The 17,246-nt window shown below is 43.3% G+C and overlaps 1 protein-coding gene across 2 annotated transcripts in view; it reads right to left on the bottom strand.

Annotated features, from left to right (window-relative positions):
- Positions 1 to 17,246, bottom strand: part of LOC120052657 (tyrosine-protein kinase JAK1-like) — a 72,891-nt gene that overhangs the window by 11,559 nt on the left and 44,086 nt on the right. For both annotated transcript variants that reach the window (XM_038999702.1, XM_038999703.1), the window contains 8 exons: positions 7,808 to 7,917; positions 4,893 to 5,045; positions 4,571 to 4,658; positions 3,721 to 3,848; positions 3,093 to 3,228; positions 1,525 to 1,676; positions 963 to 1,113; positions 94 to 182 (listed from right to left, as the gene is read on the bottom strand). In XM_038999702.1, the coding sequence (XP_038855630.1) occupies positions 94 to 182; positions 963 to 1,113; positions 1,525 to 1,676; positions 3,093 to 3,228; positions 3,721 to 3,848; positions 4,571 to 4,658; positions 4,893 to 5,045; positions 7,808 to 7,917 (1,007 nt within the window). The remainder of the gene's footprint in view (positions 1 to 93; positions 183 to 962; positions 1,114 to 1,524; positions 1,677 to 3,092; positions 3,229 to 3,720; positions 3,849 to 4,570; positions 4,659 to 4,892; positions 5,046 to 7,807; positions 7,918 to 17,246) is intronic.

The following is a 17,246-nucleotide window of genomic DNA, read 5'->3' as shown; positions in this document are numbered from 1 at the left end:
ACGTCAGCCTAAAAAGACTGTGACACACATAGCAGTAACTGCATATACACACTCGTTCTCTGACGCATTAAAAAACACAGAAATGTGCGTTACCTCCCCCAAATCTCGGATCCTCTTGAGGAACCTCTTCTGGAACAGAGTGGGGTCGACCTCCTGAGTGGGCGCCGGCTTGATAGAGGGGTCTGGTGGAGGGACACACACACTGTTACCACTGACAACGTGTACAGTGGGTTTATTCAGCGACGCTACAGCACACCAGTATGATGGATGTGGAACTGCGACATGACTGCAGTACCTCATTCTGGCCACAGTGTGGGAGTATTAAGGGCAATATGCATATCCAAGGGGTCCAGTATAGGGGGAGATGTAGTTTACTGGGTTCACTCACACAACACTCATACACACACACACACTCTTGCAAGCTCTCTCTCTAGCTAGCGCTTGGTAACGGCTGTCCTTACAGGGGGTATTTAGTATTTTATTAGGAGCCGCGTTAGCGGTTGCGAAAGCTGTAGCTAGGGGAATGATGACACATGACTTACTGCACACATTCAAAGAGCCTTCGTACAGATTCGTATGCACACAAACACACACAGCTCCTCCCACGTGTCACACACAGACGTACACACACACACCAGTATCACGATTTCCTTGGCAAAAAAATGAAAGACTAAACTCTATGGTCCTTGATAGACCTACTTTATGTCAGACATTGTGTGCTATAGCTTGCAAAATAAGTAAATGTGACTCTGGATGACAACATAAGGCTGTTTGTTATCAACATTAGGGCTGTTTTCCTCAAGAAATGAAGTCCGCTTCCTGTTTTGTTTCCTCACCTTCCTTACTTCCTAGTATCGCAATACTGGTATCGGGACAACACTAACAAACACACACACACACACACACACACACACACACACACACACACACACACACGCACTCGCACACACAGAAACACGTACTCTGCTCCTCCAGCGTGTCTATGTCTCTGACGATGGCCCTGAAGAAGGGGCGTTTGTGGGGGTCGTAGGTCATGCAGTGAGTCATCAGTTCAGCCAGCTCTTTGCAGTCTGGGGTAGCCAACTGGCACTCCGCTGCATAGAACCTCTCCTTCTACTCACGGGGAGAGAGAGAGAAACCTCATCAGTTATCAAGGCAGAGCAAGCTTGAGGGCATGTATTATCCGTGCTTGACCTGCGCAGGAGCTGAGTACCGACACCTAAAAAAAGGTGCTACTGCTTGAGTTCCTGTTCCTCTTATAGAACATTAGCTCACAAGTATGGTGGAGCTCCTGCACCTCAATATAAACAGTACCGGCACCCAAAATGAGAACCGGCACTTATTTCAGTCCAAGTCAAGCACGGTGTATTACTCTGGGTTGCAATACATTTGTTACAGATGTGTATTGGTAGTATCGTTCAAGAGGATCAAGGTGTGTGTGTGTGTGTGTGTGTGTGTGTGTGTGTGTGTGTGTGTGTGTGTGTGTGTGTGTGTGTGTGTGTGTGTGTGTGCACACGCGTGTACCTCGGTGAGTTTCTTGTCTTTGAGGGGCACTTCTCCGTCATAGCAAATCTCCCAGAGTGTTGTGCCGAAGCCCCACTTATCAGCCGCTACACTCAGGTTGGTAGAGTCCTTCACACACTCTGGAGCGATCCATGGGATCCGGTCCACACACTCTGCAGGGTGGCACAAACACAGCCTTAGGCACACGGTATGTGTTTGTATACACTATACGGGGAGAGGGGAATGCATTCGACTGAAACGTGTCTCCCGCATTTAACCCGGCCCCTCTGAATCAGAGAGGTGAGGGGGGGGCTGCCTTAAAAATTCACATCCACGTCATCAGCGCCCGGGCAGCAGTTGCTGTTTGGGGTTTAACTGCCTTGCTCAAGGGCAGATTTATACCTTGTTGGCTCTGGGATTCGATCCAGCAACCTTTCGGTTACTGGCCCAACGCTCCTACCCGCCGCTCACTGTACAAACACATTCACATTCGGTGTAAAAACCCACTCTATTGTACTGAACACACACAACAAACTGTTGGGGAGGGGGAGAGGTTTTGTCAGGATTAATATGTTTGTCGTCCTATCTTCCCTCTCTGACACATTTACTGTATTACTTTTCCATGATGCACTCTCTGTCTCTCTCTCCCTGTGTAGTGGGAAAGGCTCTGCCTTCCTCGTCATGTGACCTGGGCCACCCAGCCTCTCTCTGGCCTGGAGTCAATTCACTCCCAACTGACAGGAATCCACAGCCCTGCCATGTCAGTAACACAGCACATAAACAGAGAGGGGTGGGGGGGGGGGGGGGGGGGGGCAGGGGTGATGGAGGGAATGGGGGGGAAAGAGTCCAAGAGGAGGAGCAAAAGAGAAGTACAGAGAATAAGGGGAGAGAGCGGGAAAAGGAGAGTGAGTGAGGAGAAGGACAGAAAGAGATGCGGGAGAGGGGAAATAGAGATGGAAAGAAAGCGTGTTCTCATTTGTCAGATTCAAATGTCCCAGTGGACTTTCACACGGAGACATCCAGTCCAGTCATTAACTCCTCTGGTCTGTTAACCGTCTTCACTCAGCCACAGGCACCGTAAATGTTTGCCGAACAGAAGCATGATGCCATCGGAGGGAAATATGGAATGTGAGAAGTGTCCTTGTGCAGTATCCTTCCTGAAAACAACAATTCCCTGACAAAACCTCACTTACTAACACCGGTGGTCCTTTGTAGCTCAGCTGGTCGGGCACGGCGTTTGTTACGCTCAGGGTAGTGGGTTCGATTCCCGTGGACCACCCATACGTAAAATGCATGCACATATGACTGTTAAGTCGCTTTGGATAAAAGCGTGTGCTGAAACGGCACATATTATATGACTGTGAAGACATTCTCCTGGGTCACAAACCCTTCAGAACTCAATATATTGCACAATGGAGGCTTCACACTTATATGATCTCAAACTGGGCCATTGTCCTGTCAGAGCTCAACATGGATCCATACACCTCCGCAAAACAAGATAAGTTGCTCTGGATGACAACAAAAATGGTGGTTGTCTGGCACACATTATGCATAACTTGGCACACAGAAATGATTCAGTGAAGTCTTACCCTCTCTGGTCAACACAGTGATGGGTATGCCGGGGTCGCTGAGCTTGATGAAGGGTCCTCCCTCACTGTCCACTCCGTCTCTGGCCAGCAGGATGTTCTTGGTACACACAAAGCCATGCACCAGCTTCTTATCCTCCTGCATACATACATACATACATACATATATGAGAGAGAGTCACATCAAATCTAATTGTATTTGTCACATGCTCTGAATATAACAGGTGTAGTAGAGTTTACCGTGAAATGCTTACTTATGAGCCTTTGCCAACGATGAAGAGTTTTTTTTTTTTTAAATAACACAAGAGGGATAAAATACACGAGCTATATACAGGGAGTACCAGTACCAGATCAACGTGGAGGAGTACAAGGTATTTGAGGTAGACATGCACATCTAGGTAGGGAGAAAGCGACGAGGATATATAATAATAAGAGTACAATAAAGAACATAGTAGCAGCACCATATGATGAGTGTGTGTGTGTGTGTGTGTGTGTGTGTGTGTGTGTGTGTGTGTGTGTGTGTGTGTGTGTGTGTGTGTGTATAGTCTCGTGAGTGTACATAGAGTCAGTGCAAGATAAGGTCAATGCAGATGGTCCAATCTACGGCTTTGGGTGACTGGAGTCTTCTTACCAGGTAGCTGAGAGCACTGGCCAGCTGTTTGGCCACCTGGAACTTCCATGGTGTACCGAGAGGACTGTGTTGTCTTCGCATGAGCAGATCCAACGGACCGAACTGGACAAACTCCTCCACCATGATATCTGGGGGAGAGAGAGAGGGACAGTCAGTACACCGACACACACACAGACGCACTCGGGGGAATATTCTGCCCGCTGGCCACCACAACAGAAAGACTGGTTTGTCTTGTGTTTTGGGAAACATTACAGTGACACCTATAAGTAACAAAAAAATAAAGGGAACGCTCGAGTAAATGAGGGATACGAAGTACATTGAAAGCAGGTGCTTCCACACAGGTGTAGTTCCTGAGTTAATTGAGCAACTAACATTCCGTCATGCTTAGGGGTCATGTATAAAAATGCCCACTTGCCCATTATTGTGGCTACCATGGCTTACAGCTTACAATTGGCTCATTCATCACCCCTCCTCTCCCCTGTAACTATTCCCCAGGTCATTGCTGTAAATGAGAATGTGTTCTCAGTCAACTTACCTGGTAAAATAACGGTAAAATATATATATATTTTTTTTTAAATTAAAATAAATACCAAACATCTCCCACTAACCCATTTGGACAGGTTTTAGAAAGTACTGTATAGTATGTCAATGTACTATTCAATACTGAGTCAACAGCTCATGGGGTATTCGGTATTTGTAAATAATGGCAAGTCCTATCACATCCACTAACAGTGTAGGTCCTGTATTACCACTTCTTACAGTAACAGAAGGATGGATTAAGAAGTGAGTTTAAGGTTTAGATGTGTCATGTAGGTTACCGTGGCAGCGTAGGGTGTGTGTGTGTACTCACTCTCCAGGTGGCGTACACAGACTCCATAGAGCAGGGCGATGTGCTTGTGGGAGACCTGCCGCATCATACTGGCTGTCTCAAAGAAGGCCTGGGGAGAGAGGGAGAAAAAGGGAGAGCAGGAGAAAAAGAGAGCGGGAGAGATGGAGGTGAGAGAGAGAGAAAAAGAGAGAGCGGGAGAGATGGAGGTGTGAGAGAGGAGAGAGTCAGTCAGCTAATGTGGCAGAATATTGCCACATTACATCCCTCACATACTCTCAGAAGTTACTATTCTTGTGGGAGTTCCTAACGTTATCACAGGATGAAAACAGTGTGTGTGTCTTACCAGAGAGATGTCCCTGTGTCCGGACCCCAGCACCTTCAGCACTACTTTGACGTCCTGAGACGAAGAGTATCCAGCATCCTCATCCTCCGCACTCTTCACCTTCAGTACTCCAGCATAGATGTTCGTCCGGGTACCCAGCCCCAGGTGCTCTCCCTGAGAGGCAGGAGAGAGGGAGAGAGGAGAGCGAGTTAGTCAAGACACACTCACGAGATACACACACCGTAAACACACACTGGTGACCGACAGCAGTAAGAAAACACTGAAGGACTAAAGTGGCTAGAAAAATAAAAGATTGACAAAGTCTCTTTCAGCTGATGGATAGATGTGACTGATAGGGTATGTACCGGATGTGACTGACAGGGTATGTACCAGATGTGACTGATAGGGTATGTACCGGATGTGACTGATAGGGTATGTACCGGATGTGACTGATAGGGTATGTACCGGATGTGACTGATAGGGTATGTACCGGATGTGACTGATAGGGTATGTGACCGATAGGGTATGTACCGGATGTGGCTGATAGGGTATGTGACCGATAGGGTATGTACCGGATGTGACTGATAGGGTATGTGACCGATAGGGTATGTACTGGATGTGACCGATAGGGTATGTACTGGATGTGACCGATAGGGTATGTACTGGATGTGACCGATAGGGTATGTACTGGATGTGACCGATAGGGTATGTGACCGATAGGGTATGTACCGGATGTGGCTGATAGGGTATGTGACCGATAGGGTATGTACCGGATGTGACTGATAGGGTATGTGACCGATAGGGTATGTACTGGATGTGACCGATAGGGTATGTACTGGATGTGACCGATAGGGTATGTACTGGATGTGACCGATAGGGTATGTACTGGATGTGACCGATAGGGTATGTACCGGATGTGACCGATAGGGTATGTACCGGATGTGACCGATAGGGTATGTACCGGATGTGACCGATAGGGTATGTACCGGATGTGACCGATAGGGTATGTACCGGATGTGACCGATAGGGTATGTACCGGATGTGGCCGATAGGGTATGTACCGGATGTGGCCGATAGGGTATGTACCGGATGTGGCCGATAGGGTATGTACCGGATGTGGCCGATAGGGTATGTACCGGATGTGGCCGATAGGGTATGTACCGGATGTGGCCGATAGGGTATGTACCGGATGTGGCCGATAGGGTATGTACCGGATGTGGCCGATAGGGTATGTACTGCATGTGTAGAGCGGGGGTGTCAAACATGCGGCCCGCGGCAGTTGTTTTTTTTCAATATTTTTTTATGTGGCTCTTAATCAACATTGAAATGACTAAAACCAAATGAAAACTGTGTAGAAATGATAGAATTACATTCATAGTATTTTCACTCTGTCCAGCTTTCTAACATCAAACCCGCTTGCTAACTTCAAACCCGAAAGCTAGACAGAAAATTCCAAAAGCGACGGATAGAGGACCATTTTTAGCAAATTTTGACGGCAAGGAAATAAAATGTATTCTAAGTGCAGCCCTCCGTGAAGACCAAATGCTTCACACTCACTCATCACAAATTGGAAGCAAGATGGTTACAGTGCCTCCTAAAGACACGATTGACATCTGGAAAGGGGGTAGGCTATCAGCTGATCATTGATGATTGATGTAAATCTGCTAGTTAGCTCAATATTTTTTTTTACAGTTAGTGATTTATCTTCAACGCCCTTAAATAAAAAACTTCATAGTATAATATTCACAATCTTCTAACTCATGATATATTATGGCTGGCTAGTGGCATGTGGATCTTTGTTGTGTGTGGTAGTTAGTAGAGTCTAGACCAGTGGTCACCAACAGGTCGATCACGGTCGACTGGTCGATATTTAAGGCATTCCTAGTCAATCACCAAACAGTTCTGTAGAAAAGCCAACAGTAAAGGTTTGCCATCTCATTGAATCGTTTTATTTGTCTTGAGCTGGTGGCGGTAGGTGCGCTTGATTCAGAAGCCCCGCACGCCGGGTAGGCCAAGTGTTCCCATTTTGAACCATTTCATTTGTCTGAAGGGACAAACACCGCCTACCAGGAGAACTGTGGCTAAATCGAGTGCGCCTACTGCGCTGGCCAATCGGATAGCTCATATCACCGTGCCGACAGCATTCACGACCCCACAGCAAATGTTTGATACTAGCCTACGTGTGATTTTATAAAACTTTTAAAACTATGACCAGAGAGAAACGTTGAAAGAATACAGCAAAGAGCTGCTGTTTTTATGAGTGAGTTCATGTCTAAGCTTTTATTTCAGCACTTTTACAAAACATAAAACGCGCTCCCTACTTCCACTCGCGCTGCAGCTGCAGTGAATGAGTAGCCAAGTGTATCGATAGGCCTGCGTTTTATTACTAGCATCTCGTCGTGTGGATTTTAATATTAAGGAATATTTAACTTTCTCTCGTCATAGGAACAACATGAACTTGTGCCTGAGGCAGATGCAGTGCGAATTGAGTTTCGCCATCAGGTGGAGGACAATGTCCCCTCTCTGGTCAGTCTCACAGGAGGAAAGGAGAGAGCAGGGACCGTGAGAGCTAGACCCTCTGCTGCTCTCTCCCTCCCTCCGCTCAGACTGACCATCAGATGCAGGTAACATAAGTCCAGTAAAATTATTTAAATTTATGCTCAGCTGTGCCTCGCAAGTGATCTATTTTGTTATCAAAGCTCGAATTCTGAAATGAAATATGGTCTGAGAATAACAATATTGGTAGGCAAGGCATATAGCCAATATGTATTAGGGCTACTGCACAAAAAATTTAAATAATAATATATATATATATATATATATAGGATGGTCTGGTGAAATACCTCACTCATCACCCAAAAGGGCACTTGGCGAGTAGGAGGGTAAACGGGCAGGTGCTTGGGCACACGTGCCTGGTACGGTGTGTGGTACTGTACCTGTAAGATCTCCTCCTTGAGGATCCTGTGGAAGCTGAGTTGGCTCTCCTGCAGGGGTGTCTGGGGGACCATCACTCGTTCCTTAGTTACTACCAGCAGGTTGGACACCTCTGAAACACAAACATACTCCATATTAGCCAGTGCAAAACACACACACACACACACACACACACACACACACACACACACACACACACACACACACACACACACACACACACACACACACACACACACACACACACACTAGCAAGTGCAACACAGAACACACACCAGGGTTGTGTTCACGAGGCCACGCAACAACAAAATATTGCATGGCTGTGTGCTCGATTTTATACAGGTGTGGCTGAAATAGCCGAATCCACTTGATTTTGTATATAGTGTAGTATGATAGTATACTTATGGGATACGCCCCCAGTGTATTCTTGAGAAGCCTTTAATACACTACACCAGCCATGATTGGCTGGACGTCGAGACGTGTGTCGTCGGGGAGGGGCGTCCCTCCTACCTTATAAAAAGGCCCAACGTAAAGTCATTCAAAATAAGCAACATCCCTTCCTCTCTCCTGCAAGGAGGGTGGTCTGGTGAAATACCTCACTCATACTGTCAGAAAACCGGGGTTACGGTCGTAACCTAAAGTTCTCTTTCAAGTATTAATTTCGGTATTTCACTTATGGTATATACGAACTCCCGTATTGCCAGACAAGCTTATCCTGACAACCGACTGCTTTGTGCGACTCATCACACAAATGGGCCCTGCGCCAGTGTTGGTGCAGTGACATCGAGCCTATAAAACTTTGCAAACGTATGAGATGAAGCCCAACTCGCTGCTGAGCAAATATCTTGGATAAATATGCCGTTGAATAAAGCCCAGACCGCAGCCATTTCTCTTGCGGAATGAGCCAGTAGGCCAGCAGGAGACTGAATACTTTTACCAAAGCGATAGCCCCCACTATCTAGTGGGAGAGGCGTTGTTTAGGGAGTGCTTTACCCATGTAAGGTTTCGCGCAGGAAATGAACAACTGATCACAGTTTCTAAACCCCTTAGTCCTGTCCATGAAGATGCACAGAGGGTGAACATATGCAACCATTCGTTCCGGGTGGAGGATAAAAAGCTATCAGCTCAAGGGGAAGACACGTCAAAGATGGGCTAGTAACCTTAGGGATAAAGGCGGGGGTTCGGCCGCAATGACACCCTGTCGTTACCAGGAGCAAACTGTGTACATGACGAGTGCACTGAGAGCGTGTGAATGTCGCTTGCACGCTTGGCAGAGGCCAACGCTAGTAACAGTGCTGCCGTAAATGAAAGTATCTTAACCTCCACTTGATCCAAGGGCTCAAAAGGCTGTTGGCATAGAGCATCCAAAACAACTGATAAGTCCCATGCCAGGGCAAGCTGTTTGGACCCTGGACTCAAACGACGTGCACCGTTCATAAAACGGGCAAAACGGATGTTGCCCTACTGTTGTGCTCCCAAAACCCACATGACAAGCCGAAATAGCTGCCAGACATACCTTAATAGTAGAAAAGGCCTTTCCTTTGTCTAATAATTCCTGTGTAAACGACAGGATTAGCGGGACAGAGCACTGGAACGACACGGTCTGTGAATTGGTGCGCCATTCCTCAAACACATGCCATTTACAAATCATAAAGGGACCAGGTGGATGAGGCTCGAGCACTCAACAGTCTAAATGTGATTTTGGGGAAGCCCGGCAGTGTTCAAAATAAGCCGTTCATGGGCCATGCCCAGAGTGCCAACCGTTCCGGGTGAGGTTGGAAAATCTCCCTGCGCTCCTGGCACAGTAGGTCCCAATGCAGCGGGAGGTGCCACAGCTGACCGCATAGTAGTTGAGTGATCTCCGCTAGCCAGTGTCTTTCTGGCCAATGTGGCACTATTAGTATGAGAAACAGACCCTTCTCCCGCACCCTGGCTAATGGGTGGGGAGAGAGAGCGATCAGGGCCAGTAGGGGGAATGAATACAGGAGGTCACGTGGCCACTCATATGGCCACTAAACTTATACACTCACGTGGCCACTAAACTTATACACACTTGGTATAATACGTGAAAACAAATAAGGCACAACCTTAATGAGCAACATCACACGAATAATCCCGCACAAACCTAGGCAGGCAACAGGGGTAATTATACACACAGAATTTAAAGCAAATTAAACCAGGTGTGAAAGAACCAAAGACAAGGGCCTCCCGGGTGGCGCAGTGGTCTAGGGCAGTGGTCTGGGTGGCGCAGTGGTCTGGGTGGCACAGTGGTCTGGGTGGCGCAGTGGTCTGTGCCACCAGAGACTCTAGGTCCGAGCCCAGGCTCTGTCGCAGCCGGCCGCGACCGGGAGGTCCATGGGGCGACGCACAATTGGCCTAGCGTCGTCCGGGTTAGGGAGGGTTTGGCCGGTAGGGATATCCTTGTCTCATCGCGCACTAGCTACTCCTTTGGCGGGCCGGGCGCAGTGCACGCTAACCAGGTCGCCAGGAGGAGGCGGGGCGTAGACGGCGGACGTAAAGGTAACGTAAAGGTAATGGCGGACTGAACGAAGTTATGTAGAGCACCTCAAGATAAAACATAATATTCTAAATATCTGCTAAATTAGACTAAAATATTAGCACTAAATAATCTGGTGGGTGATAACCTTCAATCTGGATAATAACACAAAACAAATCCTAAGACTAGAGACATTTATCGACAAATATTACGAAAACAAGCAACACCCAAACATGACGGAGAGTAAGACAGGGGAACCGATTCAAAAACGAAAACGTGACTCTTCAACAGACACTGATGATTTAATATTCTCACCACCGGCAATGGTAAAGGTCGAAACCGATCTGTTAAAATCAATAAATGACAAACTGGGTATACTTGAATTAGTTAGTAAGGATATAAAAGAGTTGAAGGCAAGCCTCGAGATGAGTGATGAAAAAGCTGCGGCATTGGAGAAGGAAACACGCGCTAAAAGGGACAGTCAATAAGATTGAAACCGAAATGAATGAAATTAAAAAGGAGAACACCGTTCTGAAGGAATCCTTACTGGACATACAAACTAGATCCATGAGAGAGAATTTGGTACTTACAAATATCCAAGAGAAAGAAGGAGAAGTTCCTGAATCTGTAGTTAGAGAGTTCCTTCTTGCAGCGCTTCAGATTCCACGCGAAGTTATCGACAAGATCCAACTTGAACGTGTACACCGCCTCGGACAGAGAGGGCAGAGGTACGAACGCCCAATCGTTGCCAAATTTGCTTCATTTAAAGATAAAATAATGGTTAAAAGCCTGGGTAAAAGACTTGCTGGAACCAAAATTGGCATGAATGATCAGTTTCCGAAGGAAATTGCAGAACGGCGCAAAGTTCTGTATCCAATTTTCAAAGAAAATAGATTAAAAGCGAAACGAGTAGCTCTCGTCGTTGATAAACTATATATTGATAACCAGTTGTTCAGAGACACAAAGACTACTCCATGGTTATTTTAAAAATTACAAAGTTCTCATAGATGAGGAAAATAAACACAATTCAAGCCCGGTTATTGATTGTAACAATACAATACAAAATATAGCTTTTCTATAAATCTTCACATATAACTAATTGAACACAAGCACTATTTCTACATAGTAAAGATAAAAACTAAGTAAACAGAAGGCACAGTATGTGTGGATGGTGTGGTGTGTGTTTATTTTATTTGTTATGTTTGGAAAGTTGAGTGAGTGAGTAATGAAATGGTTGCATATCCCAGAGCCAATGTATTGCTGTGAGCCGGGTATGAGAGGGCTTTCAATGTTGTTCAGATGATGGATATACTTTTATAATGAATTATACGTCTTATTTATTTATTGTCCTATCATGGGGAACTACATTTTTAAAATAAATTATATCTAATTATTTATTATCCTATTTTAATGGTACGGTCCATGGCCCTATACCCTAGACACCCACATGAAAGGCCCAGATACTAAGGAGAAGTCCCTAACTGTTTTATGTGCATGCTGTAAGCGGTCTGTATGCAGCCAAAATGAGGTCAGAGACCAAGAGCAGCACTGCCCCCTCAAGATTCTGAGCCTGCTTGGCAGGGTTGGTCCTGCAAAGCCAAAGCCCCCTAAAGGGAGAGCATAATAAACAAGGAAATTCTCAAAGCTGCTAATGAGAACCTTGACGACCTTGTACCTAGCCGGTGGGGATTCCGGTGGGGTGCCCCCACCCAGGCAGTGGCAGTGCTGGCAACACTAGCTGCAGTAACCCATGGGGAGGGGGTCACACTCGGACATTCAGAGAGGGGGTATATTATTGTGGCCCTGGTGGCACGAAATCAAAGTCGGACTGCATGGAGATGCTTGGGAACATGGTCAAAACGGATGACCGTATTGTGGGTGTTTCAGGAAGAAGGTGTACATTTGACCTCCATCATCTAGGATGTGACAATGGTAAATAAATCTCTACATTTATGCTCATTTTTTGCGCGGTCTTGCAGGCCTTCTCATGCAGCTGCAACTGCAAGTACATTTGTAAATCATGACCCATCTTGAGTTGGGCTCTGGGATGGTGCAATTGTTGAGAGGGTGAGCTTATGGTTGTGTGGGGGTAAGGGCTGAATGTGTGTGGGTGTATGTGTGTATCCCACAACTGTTGCGAAGGAAGAAGTAAAAGATGTTAGGGACTATAGAGGATGGTCCACAGCAATATGTAATAAAAATCGAGGTGAGGGCGATGGAAATGCATTTGGCAATGGATCTGCTTCGGTTCGGTGGATGGCGCTGTGTGTACTTTTCGAAGGATGGATCCCAGTCGGTCCGGGGCTGTGGGATGCGGGGGGTCGGGGGTGGTCTGCCGGGCATTGGGATGACAACCCAACTCGAGATGGGGGCTTTTGGCGGGTGGAATAGTGGGGACCAATTGGAGGTTTGCTTAGTGGAGATGCAAATGTCATGGTACAACTATATAGACACTCAATCATTATGTTACTTTTTAATAGGACGTTTACAAACATATATTTTGATAAAAATAATTGAAAGGTGTGTCTCATTATGGTAAGTGGTGAAATAAGTATAGCCAGTTACAATTGTAATGGCTTAGCAGATAATAAGAAAAGACGATCAGTATTTACCTGGCTAAAAGAGAAGGATTATAATATCTATTGTTTACAGGAAACCCATTCGACAGTTTTAGATGAAGTTTTGTGGAAAAAGAACTGGGGGGGCGAAATATATTTCTCCCATGGGCAAAGAAATTCAAAAGGGGTGATGGTTTTAATTAATAATAACTTTGATCCAAATGTGCAACTTGTCCAAACAGATCCTCAAGGTAGATGGATTATTTTAAATATGTTATTGGACAATAAACATATATGGCTTATTAACCTATACGGTCCGAATAATGATGATCCAAGCTTCTTTGACAATATATATAAGAATGTATCAACTCTACAAGCAACACTAGACTCTATTATTATAGTGGGAGATTTTAATACGGTCTTAAATACCTCTATGGACCGGAAAGGAAATCACACTACAAACTATCACCCTCAGGCACTTAAGGAAATCAGGAATGTCATGGATATATTGGAATTAGTGGATATATGGAGACTTAAATACCCTGACCTAGTGAGATATACATGGCGGAGGCTTAATCAAGCTAGTCGCCTTGACTACTTTCTTATATCATTCTCTCTGGCACCAAAAGTTAAAAAGTGTTTGATAGGGGACAGAATGCGGTCGGACCATCACATAATTGGCATATATATTACTCTTACAGAATTTCCACGTGGGCGAGGATATTGGAAATTTAATCAAAGCCTACTAGATGATAAATTGTTTAGAACTAGGACAGAAGAATTTATAACTGACTTTTTTAGACATAACATAGGTACAGCAGATCCCCATATTGTATGGGACACTTTTAAGTGTGCCTTTAGAGGCCATGCAATTCAGTACTCATCTATAAAACAAAAGCAATTTAGATCAAAAGAGTCCATATTAACAAAGGAAATTGAAGGACTAACAGTACAGTTAGATAACAATAAAAACGGTACCATAGAGGCACAGAATAAGTTAGAGGAAAAACAAATAGAAATGGAGGAACTTATTCAAGAAAGATCCAGTGTAATATATTATAAAAATAAAGCGAACTGGATGGAATATGGGGAAAAATGCACCAAATTCTTTTTCAATCTTCAATATAGAAATGCTACCAAAAAAAACGTATTAAAACTTGTTACAAATGATGGAGTCACGCATGATTCACCAAATGATATTTTGAAAGAGGAAGTAAAGTACTTTAAGAATATGTTTTCGTTTCAGGCTCCTCCATCTCCACTAACTGAAACTAATTGTATGGATTTTTTCCCTAATAATAATGTAAAATTAACATCTGTACAGAAAGACTCATGTAAAGGCCTAATTACAGAGGAGGAACTACTTGAGGCAATTGGGGCCTTTAAGGATGGGAAAACTCCAGGACTGGATGGCATACCAGTGGAAGTATACAATTTTTTTTTTTATATACTCAAAGGACCATTATTAGCTTGTTTTAACCACTCCTATATAAATGATAGATTATCAGACACGCAACAAGAAGGTGTGATATCATTATTACTGAAACAGGACCCAAGTGGTATATATAAAGATCCAGTCCATTTAAAAAATTGGAGACCTCTTACACTTCAGTGTTGTGATGCAAAAATCCTAGCAAAATGCTTGGCGCATAGAATAAAAAAAGTTTTGTCAGATATTATTCATCCTAATCAGACAGGTTTTTTACATGGACGATACATTGGAGATAATATAAGGCAAGTACTGGAAACAATAGAACACTATGAAATATCCGGGACACCAGGCCTGGTTTTCATAGCTGATTTTGAAAAGGCTTTTGATAAAGTACGACTGGAGTTTATATATAAATGCCTAGAATATTTCAATTTTGGGGAATCTCTTATAAAATGGGTTAAAATTATGTATAGTAACCCTAGGTGTAAAATAGTAAATAATGGCTACATCTCAGAAAGTTTTAAACTATCTAGAGGAGTAAAACAAGGTTGTCCACTATCGGCATATCTATTTATTATTGCCATCGAAATGTTAGCTGTTAAAATTAGATCAAACATTAATATTAAGGGATTAGAAATCCAGGGCCTAAAAACTAAGGTGTCATTGTACGCTGATGATTCATGTTTTCTTTTAAAACCACAACTAGAGTCTCTCCACGGCCTCTTAGAGGATCTAGATACATTTGCTATCCTCTCTGGATTAAAACCAAATTATGATAAATGTACCATATTACGTATTGGATCACTAAAAAATACACATTTTACATTGCCATGTAGTTTACCAATTAAATGGTCTGACGGAGATGTGGACATACTCGGTATACAAATCCCAAAAGAAAGAAATGATCTCACTCCAATAAATTTTTATAGAAAGTTAGCAAAAATAGATAAGATCTTGCTACCATGGAAAGGAAAATACCTGTCTATTTGTGGGAAAATCACCCTGATTAACTCTTTAATCATATCACAGTTTACCTATTTGCTTATGGTTTTGCCTACACCTAGTGACCTGCTTTTTAAATTATATGAACAAAAAATATTCAATTTTATTTGGAACGGCAAGCCAGATAAAATTAAAAGGGCCTATTTATATAACGAATATGAATTCGGAGGGCAGAAATTATTAAATATTAAAGCATTAGACCTCTCACTAAAGGCATCAGTCATACAAAAGTTATACTTAAATCCAAACTGGTTCTCTAGTAGATTGGTACGAATGTCTCATCCTATGTTCAAGAAGGGCCTTTTTCCCTTTATTCAGATTACACCTGCTCACTTTCGGTTGTTTGAAAAGGAAATAATCTCCAAAATATCTTTATTTTTTAAACAAGCCTTAGAAAGTTGGTTGCAATTTCAGTTTAATCCACCTGAAAGGACGGAACAAATAGTACAACAAATATTGTGGTTAAATTCAAATATAGTAAAAACAAATATAGTAAAAAACTGTATTTATCGAAGAAATGTTTAAAAAAGGTATAATTTTTGTGAATGATATCATAAATAGGACTGGTGGAGTAATGTCACACATGCAGCTAACACAGACATATGGAAATGTCTGCTCTACCCAAAATTACAACCAATTAATTGCAGCATTACCACAAAAATGGAAGAGGCAAGTAGAAGGGGAAAAAAGTAAGGAACTTGTATGTCGGCCCTATATTAAAGAACATAAATGGTTAAAGAAAAGTGTGATAAATAAAAACATATACCAATTTAATTTAAGGACCAAAAAACTGACAGCTGTGCCATATAAATTGCAAAATAGTTGGGAAGAGATTTTCGATGTACCCATTCCATGGCACATGGTTTATGAATTGATACGCAAAACAACGCAAGATTCAATTTTTCAATTTAAATTATTGTACAAAATTCTTGCAACTAATAGAATGTTATATATATGGGGGATACAATCTTCCCAGCTCTGCAGATTCTGCTGTGAGGAGGCAGAGTCATTAGATCATTTATTTTGGTATTGTCCGTATGTAGCTCGTTTTTGGTCACAGGTCCAGGAATGGTTGAAGAATTGCAACATTTGCGTAGAACTAACGCTACAGATAGCAATACTGGGGGATTTGAAAAGCCATAGTCAATCAATCAATAATATAATAATTATTTTAGCAAAAATGTTTATTTTTAATTTACAATCCGTGGAAGCTATGAGAATAGGAAGATTCAAATCTTTTGTGAAGCATCACAGCAGTTGAAAAATATATGGCAAATAAAAATCCGAAATGGATGATGTTGGAAGATAGATGGGAAGGGTTGAGTGGAGCTGAAGGGTGGGACTAATAACAAGATAAACAATGTAGGGCATACGGGATCTGTGAAATGTGTATAGGTGCGGAGCCTTTGTGAAATAGCACAGTTACAAGTGGAAATCAAACTGGATGGACAACAGAAATAGAGGAAGGACTAAGAACAAACAAGAGAGAACTATTATAAAGTAGACTGTGTCTGTAAAATGTGTATAAGATGTATAAATTGAAGGTAAAAACAGAAATGTTTATCAGTTTACTCCAATTGGGGGATCGGTGGTAGGGTTTGCGGGGAATAATAATAAAGGTATACTCTTTAAAAAAGTATGTATGTCTATATAGGTATGTGTATGTATATATGTGTATATGTATGCATACGTGTATGGATATATATATTTACCCAAAAAAATATGGGGGATTGGAAATGATGCAGACAATTACATTGGAAGCAACATTCTTTCCGCAATATTAAGCTGATCCACCCCTTAAAAAAAAAAAAAAAAAAAAAAAACCAGGTCGCCAGGTGCACAGTGTTTCCTCCGACACATTGGTGCGGCTGGCTTCCGGGTTGGATGCGCGCTGTGTTAAGAAGCAGTGCGGCTTGGTTGGGTTGTGTTTCGGAGGACGAATGGCTTTCGAC

This window comes from Salvelinus namaycush, chromosome 8, assembly GCF_016432855.1.
Source record: "Salvelinus namaycush isolate Seneca chromosome 8, SaNama_1.0, whole genome shotgun sequence".
Taxonomy (NCBI): domain Eukaryota; kingdom Metazoa; phylum Chordata; class Actinopteri; order Salmoniformes; family Salmonidae; genus Salvelinus; species Salvelinus namaycush.
The sequence above is the reverse complement of the archived record's forward strand: the minus strand, read 5'-3'. Positions and strand labels throughout refer to the sequence as shown.